Source organism: Melopsittacus undulatus, chromosome 10 (assembly GCF_012275295.1).
Source record: "Melopsittacus undulatus isolate bMelUnd1 chromosome 10, bMelUnd1.mat.Z, whole genome shotgun sequence".
NCBI classification, from domain to species: domain Eukaryota; kingdom Metazoa; phylum Chordata; class Aves; order Psittaciformes; family Psittaculidae; genus Melopsittacus; species Melopsittacus undulatus.
Genome location: NC_047536.1, coordinates 11,965,428 through 11,975,353, shown reverse-complemented (window position 1 = coordinate 11,975,353; position 9,926 = coordinate 11,965,428). Strand labels below are relative to the sequence as shown.

Sequence of the window (9,926 nt, the reverse complement as noted above, 5' to 3'; positions counted from 1 at the left end):
TTAAGCATCAGTTTTTAATTGTGTTATCCCAGTGGCTGCTTTTCCACTGAAAGACAAAGTATGTCAGATCCACAGAAAGACAAACAGCTGTCATCTACAGCTACTTGGAATTCCTCTGACACCTGTCAGTACTGACACACAGACATGGCACTATACCTAAGTGCCCGTATTTACTGCTTCAGTGGAACACTGGTGTAGTTCAAGACAACTGAAAGTCATTAAGTAGGCAGGCAAGTGTCCAGCATAGATGGCAATGATACCACCAGGAGGTCATCCAAAGGAGTTCAGTAAAGACTAGAGGTAACACAGCAGAACCAAACTTCAAACACTTTTTAACTCAAGCAGAAAAGTGTTTTCTGGTCCCTCAGTTAGCAGTGGTCCTGCATATTGAAACATTTTAGCCTCTAACTGGAATGACCTGGTGAGAAGCACAGCAGTTCTCATGTCTCAGCACAGGCACTTTTCACATAGGCTACACCTTTGCCTGATGGGGCACCTCTGTCTTCAGCTGTGAGCTCTAGTAACTCCTCACCTTCACGGCAACAATGAATGTCCAAGTTTCACTGGAAAGAAATCTGTAACATCCCATTCAACACACAGAAGTATCAGCATTGTTCATGGTGTTACAGAAGACAGATTGAGTGGAGAGACACGACGTGTGGGAGTGTTGTTTGCTGACAGGGACGCAGGGAGGAAAAAAGGAGCAGCAATATCTGTGGATGACGTCTCTCCTTGGTTGCGGAGCTGCAAGATCTGCCGCAGCAGGGCCTTCCCTTCTTCTCTAGTCTGAAAAGAATTCGTAAAAACCAAAACAATACACCTATAGATGGGTACTTTCTGGGTCAAATTCAGTATGTAACCGGTGTAAGTTACAGTAGTTTGTCATTCTGGAATGCTTCAAGCTATAAAAAACATCTTAATTTCTTCTGCTATTTAAAAATGTTAAGGAATTTAACTTTAAAGCCTTTCCTTCCCTTACCCACCTGATTTGCATGTCACTTGGGTATTTCAGACAGTGGCACCATCAACCACTGAAGCTGTCTAAAATATTCCAGCAAAAAATGACAAGCTTCATATCAGTTGAATTCAGATTCTCTGGAGTTCCAGACAACTTTGCACCCTGCACTCATGGTCAGTGTCTGTAAGTGCACACTTACAGAACATCTCAGAATCAGTCACATACAAACACAAGCACTATTTTAAACTCTGCACTGTCTACACACAGAAAATTAGAAAAAAAAAAGATATGCGAGTACCATCATTATACAGCATGTGGAATCTGTGAGCATTTAACCACCTCCTCAAACCAAGATTTTCAGCAGTCTTAAGACTGCCATATGGAGCCTCAAATTACTTTACGTACTAAACACCAATGAGACACGGTTCAATTTGACTATCTACACCACATTCCATGACTTTAGTCAATCATAAGCAGCATTAGTGATCAGGTATAAAGTACCACTACTTAGGATGTGACCTGCATGGCAGATAGCCTTCATTCATTCAATAAAGGATCCCTTCTGCTCAGGGGTGGAGAAAAGATCAAGATCATGGTTCCCCTAAGAAAGAAACACCAAAGATGGACAGAGCCTTGGGCGACGTGGTCTAGTGTGAGGTGTCCCTGCCCATAGCAGGGGGTTGAGACTGGATGATCTTAAGGTCCTTTCCAACCCAAACCATTCTATGATTAAGACTGAGCAACTACTCACATCATTGAATGCACAGCACTTCTGAGCACAAGCAGAGGCTTCATCCCAGAGTTTACACTTGAAGTAGTACTGGGCCAGGTAACGGAAGGCAGTGCTGACCTCCAGGTGTTCCACTATCTCCTGCAGTAAGGGGGGTAAAACCCTTCATCTGTGAGTGCCTTCCAGGCTAGCTCTACACCCCGTTTACTTCTTTTATTCCCAATATACCATCTTACCCCACAGGAATAGATATCCTGGATGTATTTGATATAGCACTGAGCTGCTTGTTCAGATTCATTCAGCTGTTCATGCAGCCTAGAAAAGGAAGAAAACAGGCCACTGGAACAAGACAGCACTGCTGAAGACCTTTCTGGTCTACAAGAAAGTACCTACTTGCCTGACCCAGTCTAAAGCCAGGTCCTTTCCTTCAGAATCTGCATGACATGCACCAGGTACTGCCCCTCATGGAAGCAGATGATCCAGATTGAGAATATTTACATGAACAAGTAGCAGCCAGTCAGGTACTAATTGCCAGAAGCAGTGACAACCAAAGCAGGGACCTTTCCTTTGTCACATTTCCTTCAGTGCTCCTTCTTTTCCCCTACTTTCCCAGAAGTCTTTGTACTGCAGCTTCACCCTCCACTTGCCCTTTTCCTTCCCCTTCATTTTTAACACTTTATATTGCTTTATCTCCCCCAAAATATTAGTGGTGATGTCACAATGTTCATATTTATTTCACATTAAACCCTTTCCCAGGATCACAACCACATAACAGGGGGAGGGACATAATAATAAAAACATAAATCAATCTACAATTTTGCACATCATCTACTATCATAGATTGCTTTAAGTTTCAATACAACAAATACAATTGCCTGATCAAAACACTTCAGGATTCAGGGGTCCCTTGCAACCCACACTACAATTCCCTCTAGTTAACCCAAGAGAAACTGGAAACTAAAGCTGGATACAGAATCTGCAGTCACTACAGACCTAACAATAGCAGTTATTACAGAGCTACTAATACCACTTAACAGCAGCTCCTCATTTTACATTTAGTATTGTATCATTAGGTATCAAAGTGCGAGTTGCATTTAACATAGTATTGACAGTTCAGTGACAAAACATACTCACTTTGCTAGTTTCACCAATGCCATTTTCTCCACATCTCCTACAGCGTAAGCTCTCCAATAGCACTGCCAAGGAAAGAAAGTCAGTCAAGCATACCACAAAAGTGACTGCAGCTCATGACTCATGCAAGCAGGTTAGAAACAGAAAACTACATGGCTGTCCGGCAAAGGGGCACATGCCATCTGTAGAGGACCCTTTTTATTTATCAGCAGCTCCAGTTACACTGCAGCAGAACTTCCCCCATCGTAAGCACCATAGAAGCTGTTCCAATAAGCTTGTAGCAACATGCCACCCAGTGCATTTCCAGTGGCACCAGCCACACAATTGTGCTGCAACTCCTCCTAATGTCCTGGGAGACATCCTAACGTCCTCCTCCAAACATCAGTTCTCACTCACCTTTTTAGCTTCCACCAACTGATTGAGTTTCTCATAGCATTCTCCTAGAGCAACCAGCATACGAGAATCATTTGGTCTGTAAAAGAGCAATTCCTAAATGTAGCTTAATGGACAACCAGCCGATCTCAGGATGGGGTAGTGGGGGAAATCTACACGTAGCAGTGCCTGTCATCCCCTCTCATATAAAACATCACTTACATTCCTGACCAGCATTCCTCAGCATTTAATTGACAAAGTCTTTGTTAACAGTTAACTAATGCAACTAAAAGGGTTTGGAATAGTGAGACTGTATAAGCAACATAGTATGGGTGTTACTCTTCCTTCCCCAACTTGGTTCTTGTATGTAAATTTCTTAGCTACTAGTAGCAACAGAGCTCCATTTGGAACCCTACCTGAGCTGGTGGGCCCGTCGGTAGTAATAAAGACAGTAAAATGGCATTTTCAGGATTTCATAGGTTTGCCCCAAGCCATACCATGCTCTGTAGTCCCTTTTGTTCACCTCTATTGCATGTCTGTCAAAGGAGATGAATCAGTCAGAATATAAACAAAGACACAGTTCAGCAAAAGACTAACAAAAAACAAAGACATTACTTCAATCCTTATGTATACAGATTCAGACACCATTTTGTGCAGTACATAAATGATACCTATAAGCCTGGATAGCTGCAGATGTGTTCTTCATTTCCATATACTCGTGTCCCATAAGTGTCCATGCTCCCAGATAACGAGGATTCAGTTTCAAGGCCCTCTGGAAATAGAGGGCTGCTTTTTCATGCTGGGAACGTAAACTGTAATAGTTCCCTAAAGCAAAAGTAACAACATTTAAATACATTTTAAAAATAAAACCATACAAAAAACCCCACATACACAAACAAAAAAAAACAAGAGAAGTAGAAAAGAGATGGAAGAGGTATGATCTACCACCTCCCAACTTAAATTATAAAGAGTCTCAAAGGCAGATGTGACTAAAACCTCAAGAGAACTAATAGCAGTCTGTTCTCCAGTGTTCTGCTCAATCCTTTTCCAGTCGTATCAGTCAAGATCCCATCCCCTTGGCCTTAAAACTTATGTGACCATTTAACAAATTAATTTTCTGGTCCTGGCACACAATTATTTCCATGGAGTTTCAAGACTATAAAGGGATTATCAGCTACACTGGTCTTCATAATGATTTCTTCAATTCCTTTCTGCACTGAGAGTACTACAGCAGCTCTTACAGAGCAGAACGAAGGAAAAGGGTGCTCTGTCATTTGGTCCACATTCACAAAATAGTTTTGACAGCCTTGCTGTTTAATCCGTTTTCACAAGACTTCCTCACACAGCTTGCACACAACATAATCAGGACATGTGAAAGAGCTTGCTCTCACCAATTACACAGCAGGTCTCCACACGATACTTGTCTATCTCACAGAGATTGTGAGCCAGATAGCTCAACTCAGGCTTCATGCTCTAGTGAAACAAAGAAACAAGAGAGACAAAAAAGCAGCATGTTACTGTTTCAAAGACAAGCTAGGCAATTAGCAATCTACACACTGTATCTGTCCATGGAACTGTGAAGCAGAAAGCATAAGTCAAAAGCCTATATTCAGAAGCTAGATAGCACCAGCTGCTTTGTCAGTGTTTAAAACATCTCTGAAAACACCATCATTATGGACAGACAACAGAAAAAAATGCTTACCCTTACATATAGCAAGTTGGAGAAAGTGTCCATGTTTTCTATCCTGTAAGGATCTTGTTTCCTTAGCTCGTTAAAGATGGATAAAGCTTTGTCAATATCTGAAGAACAGCAGACACAGAATAATAACTATAAATGCCAAGTTGGCATTAAGAGGTTTATTCCTCCTAGTTAGTGTCACTGACCTCGGATATTGTGGTAGGCAACTGCAATCTGAGAGATGATATAAGTGCTTTTGGAAAATCCTGCATCAATGAGACTCTGGTACTTCTGCAGAGCCTCCTCTATCAGCTGCAGCTCTGTATAAATGTGTGCAAGAAAGAACTCTTTCATCCATGTATCTGGCAAGGACAGGAACTTCAACTAGCGAGAACCAAAGAAGAGGAGGAAGAGATGACAATCAGTAGTATTCCAAGAACCACCTGAGGCAAAGAATCCGTTATCTTCCCTCCCATAATTTAGCAGATGGTCTTGAGGTAGGAGGCTTTCCTGCAACCGCTTTCTTAAACCATAACCGCAGCTACAAAAGATCAGTATTAGGACCAGGAATTAATATCAGGCTCTTCCAGAGGAAAGACAAAATAACGTCTAAGTTAACAATACTGAAACAGGAAAGGAGCATTAAGACATTCAGTCTAAAAAACAGTACAACATGGACCACAAAATTCTATTTAGTCACTCTGCATCTATCCCCATGACTGCTGAAACTGCATAAGAATTGAAGCTATTTCATTTGGTTAATAAGTGAATAAATTGTCTTCAAATCTGACAGCACCTGGCTTCTGATTTGGCCTTGTTGTTCTGTTAAATTTAAAGTCCTTCAAAGGCTCTTTCTTCCCACATTTGAACATCAATATCATATCACTGTTTTTGATAATCTAAGTGAACAGACTCCAAATACTCTCATCAAAAACGCATTTCCCTTTTACCATCAATCTCTTCTGTACCACCTCTACTTTGTTAAATACTCCACCAGCCAGAACTGACTAAAGAATTCTAGGAGTGGTCTCAAGAAGTCCCATGTGCCAAGAAATGTAACCTATTTTGGTTTGATACCGAAGTTCAGTTCTTTCATACAAAGTAACATATAGGAGATGAACTGGATTTCACAAAGGGAACACCCATGTCACTATATTAGTTTTAAAAGCAGGAATTCTACACACCCTTCCAGGCCACCGAAGTGCTCAATAACTGTGGAACTAGAATCAGATTCAGGGAAGAAAATCAAAACCAAAGTTATCTTAGAAAAGTATTTTAGGAGGATCTCCTCCACGTGCTTTATGTGACAGGGCAATAACCCTGCTGACAACTGCTTCAGAATATGTGAACTCGCCATTTCTTAAACCACTTTGTGGGTGAATGACAGGAAGTAAGTCCTGCCTGCATAAAGATTCTCAAACTACAGCATGACAAGCAATTGATGTTGTTAAAGCCTCTTTTTCTTCATTTACAATCTTGGATTGCTTTGCCTGATAGTCTAACAGACTAAAGCAGTGGCTGATATCAATCTTGTTGCAACAGAATCAATGGTTAATGAATCGTGTTAACCTCTGGAATTTGTTACCGCATCTTGATATCTCCCAAATTTTACCATCTCTTTATCTGTAATCAAGTTGCAAAGTTCCAACCAGGCTCCCCAGTGCAAAGGTAAGACATGGGTAGCTTCAACAAACACATCTATGGCTTCTTTCCCCAGGTCCAGCTTCCGCAGCACGACACCGTACCTATAAATAAAGTTAGAGTTAATCAGAATCACAACACTGTATATTCACACAAAGAGAATCATAGATGGGCTTGGGTTGGAAGGAACCTTAAAGTTCATCCAGTTCCAACCCCCTGCCATGACAGGGACACCTTCCACTGGAGCAGCTTGCTCCAAGCCCCTGTGTCCAACCTGGCCTTGAACACTGCCAGGGATGGGGCAGCCACAGCTTCGTTGGGCACCCTGTGCCAGTGCCTCACCACCTTAACAGGGAAGAAAATTCTTTCCAATATCCAATCTAAATCCACCCTCTTTCAGTTTAAGTTCATTTAAATACATTACAAATACATGCACTTACAGATAAAGGCCAAACCCATCCAATTCCCGTGCCTTGTGTTTTTTGCTAAGCTCAACTCGCAATTCTCGTAGAGCTTCATTTTTCACCTGTCCTTTTTCCAGAGGTCCTGCATGAACAGAAGGGCAAACAACTAGCTTTTAATCCAGAGTCCTACCACAGGAATCACGAAGTCCAGGCTATATTCAGTCATCAATGACATGACCCAAAGGCTTCCTCTTTTTAGAAGAAAATCACTTGGTCTAATCACCTGCTTTAACAGAAGAACTAATAAATGGAAATCTGTAACCTGTATTAAACCAATGAATTGAGAAAGAATTAAAGAAATCATGTTACATGATTTCAGTTTTATTAGCAAAAAAACTGAGAAGGTGAAGGCCATAAAGACAAGGTGATTTACATGAAAAGGCATGACTTGAAACTTCAATATATTGTCTTGTGTTTCTTGACACCAGAGACTTACCCAAACTATCCACTGTCTCATCATCCTTCTTCTTTTCCCCTGACTGTGGAAAAGAGAGGAAACACAAAATTACACCATAACAGTATATTCCTTATGCCCACTGCCATGCCAGCAGCAAAAGCATGTAAACTTAAACTGAGACTTCACAAACATCATGGTCCTATCCCGTTTCCCCCCAGCATGCAACCAGGAATTCTGGGTGCTTATTCAGAACAGAAAAGGAAAAAGAACCCCATAAAATAAGGTATGCCAGGGAGGGGTGGGCAGCAGAGGAATTTGGTGTGAAAAGGTGATTTTCCCTTCTGTCTTACCAGGTATCTAGAGTACATATACAAGAAGTAAGCTTTCTGACTCTTGCATCCCCGTAGAAAATAGGCAGCCCTGTCATATTCCTTTAGATCAAAGTAAGACTTGGCTAATGTGTAGGCATCCAGATCACGAGCATCCTCCTGCAGGGACACAGAAAGGCTGTAAGGCCTCAGAAGCTCTGACGTGCTTTAGGAAAATTACCTGGTTACAACAGATCAATGAAATTGCTCTGAAAGCTAAAATTGTTTATTCATCCTCAAAGACTGTTTGAGCCCAATCAGAAAAATACCTCTATTCCCTCACATGATCAGATTCCTAGATCTCAGATAACAAGAACAGACTAATTAGAAACATTTAATATACACAGTGAAACTCCAGAAAACAAATTATGGCAAGATACCGGAAGACATGAATTGACTATTCAGCAAGTATGAACAACCACCAGTAACATACTTAGGAATTCCACAGCAAATAGTATTAAGTGCTCTGAAACGCACTTGGGACGTGTCACGCTGCTGTAAATGGACAAAACAGGCACCTACCTAAAAGCCCACCTGTACACCTAAGAACACAGAACGGAGATAAATTTTTTATCTTCTGTATCTTAAAGCATCCTAAAGAGCACTAGTTAAAGGCACAACATAAATTGTACTACAATAAATGTTGGCCTTGGTAAAAACAAATAAACCCCAAAATTAAGCGGCATAATTTCAAGCTTTGCTTAGAGAGCACCATGTTATAAGCACAACCACACGTCAAACGGAACCCTTCCATCTGGCGAAGCACGCTCAGCTCTGCCTGCCCGTTCACTATGGAACAAACACCGTACAACACCCAGCGCCCAGAGCCGCCTCCTTCCTGCGCGGGATTTTGAAGCGCCCGCGGTCGCGGTTTTAACTCGGTGCTGCAGACAGGATCTACGGGCAGCGCTGCACCAATCGCACCCCCACCATGCCCCCGAGGCTCAAACCGCTCCCACGGCGGCGGCCCGCCCTGCCCAGCCCGCGGGTGCCGGATCCCGGGGCGGCAGCGGCCCGCTCCGGCCGTACCTCTGTGAGCGCAGGCGGCGGCGGCAGCTCGCTCAACGGCAGCGGATCCAAGGCAAAGGCGAGCTCGGAGGCCCTGCGAGGGGACAAACCGTTAGAGCGGGGCCGGCGGGTCCGAGGCGCGCCCGGCCGTGCGGCTCTCACCACTTGCCGCTGTGCTGCAGGCCTCGCTCGCGGCTCCGCTCCGCCACGCACAGCAGCTGCTTCTTGATCTCCCGCAGGTCCGAGAAGTCGCCTCCACACAGCCCCACTGCCGCCATTGCACCGGAGCGCTCCCAGCCAATCACAACCCCACACACTGAGAACACTTCAGCACTATAGACGCAACATTCTCTTTGGCTGAGCTCGAAATGACTCGTAGCCAATCAAACGAGGGCGCTGAATCCTAGAAGCCTGATTGGCTAATCGGTGCTCTGACCCTCCACGGCCGGTACAGCTGAGCGCCGGCACCTGGACAGAGCCAGGCTGAAGGGAGGAGCGAAAGAGGCGGGGTCAGGCTCGTTCCGCTCGTTGCTACCGGTGCAGCGCACCGAGTTCTACCTGGCTCGTTCTCAATAAGGTCCGGCAGGTCCGGCGCAGCTCGGCGCTGTCCTTCTCGGTAGTCCGCCTAGGCTGTTTACACCTCGGCGCTATCAGGCGCTTTTCTATTCGAATCTGTCCGACATTGTCAGCCTCGGTGCTTTCCGACTCAGCTCTGTCCGCCTTGGGTGGTTGTTTTTTTGTTTTTTTGTTTTTTTTTGTGTTTTTTTTTTTTTTTTACGTTAAAATGGAATTTCTTATCCAACTGCAATTGAAGGTTACCTGTCAGAAGAGGTTAGAGGTCTGCTCTTTTCCCTTCTGAAGTGGGTCATTTCACGTGTCAGTTTAGAAAGGATAATATCGTACAAAAGAAAGACCTCTTTTGACGACGTTTTGTATTGATTAAAAAAAATTTAAAAAATCATTTCTCCCACTCAGTGTTGCTAAACGTTGGAACTGTGTATAATGTCCCAATACAAATTCTTGTTCAAATGCAGATCAGGCATGAGGAAGGAGAGGCAGGGGATTTCTTTCGCAGTTGGTGCCAGATCTGCTTTTGGACCGGCTGGGAGAGTGTGTTTATAAAACAAGAGGACCATGCTCTTTTTGCCTTCTGCTAGCCAGAGGCCTGGAAATCTTAAG

At 43.4% G+C, this 9,926-nt stretch overlaps 1 protein-coding gene across 2 annotated transcripts; it reads right to left on the bottom strand.

Annotated features, from left to right (window-relative positions):
• On the bottom strand, positions 1–9,037 carry CDC23 (cell division cycle 23). Of its 2 annotated transcripts, XM_005147364.3 has the most exons (16): positions 8,910–9,037; positions 8,769–8,841; positions 7,722–7,859; positions 7,411–7,453; positions 6,951–7,056; positions 6,482–6,614; positions 5,076–5,253; positions 4,894–4,991; positions 4,583–4,664; positions 3,863–4,016; positions 3,608–3,727; positions 3,216–3,291; positions 2,823–2,884; positions 1,925–2,003; positions 1,710–1,829; positions 1–786 (listed from the first exon to the last, which is right to left on the bottom strand). In XM_005147364.3, exons 1-16 carry the CDS (start codon positions 9,023–9,025, stop codon positions 616–618), a joined length of 1,749 nt encoding a protein of 582 aa, XP_005147421.2. In that variant the 5' UTR covers positions 9,026–9,037; the 3' UTR covers positions 1–615. The 2 variants fall into 2 exon arrangements, with proteins under 2 accessions (XP_005147421.2, XP_030903273.2); XM_031047413.2 differs by lacking the exon at positions 8,910–9,037 and having other exon boundaries at positions 7,037–7,056; positions 8,769–8,842.
• Between the last annotated feature and the right edge of the window lie 889 nt (positions 9,038–9,926).

Excerpts from the sequence above, each read along its gene's own strand:
- CDC23 (XM_005147364.3), bottom strand. The coding sequence starts at position 9,025 with ATGGCGGCAGTGGGGCTGTGTGGAGGCGACTTCTCGGACCTGCGGGAG. Across the intron at positions 3,728-3,862 it reads GCAGCTATCCAGGCTTATAG|ACATGCAATAGAGGTGAACA; the intron begins GTATCATTTATG and ends CTCCTTTGACAG. Across the intron at positions 787-1,709 it reads AGTGCTGTGCATTCAATGAT|ACTAGAGAAGAAGGGAAGGC; the intron begins GTGAGTAGTTGC and ends AATTCTTTTCAG.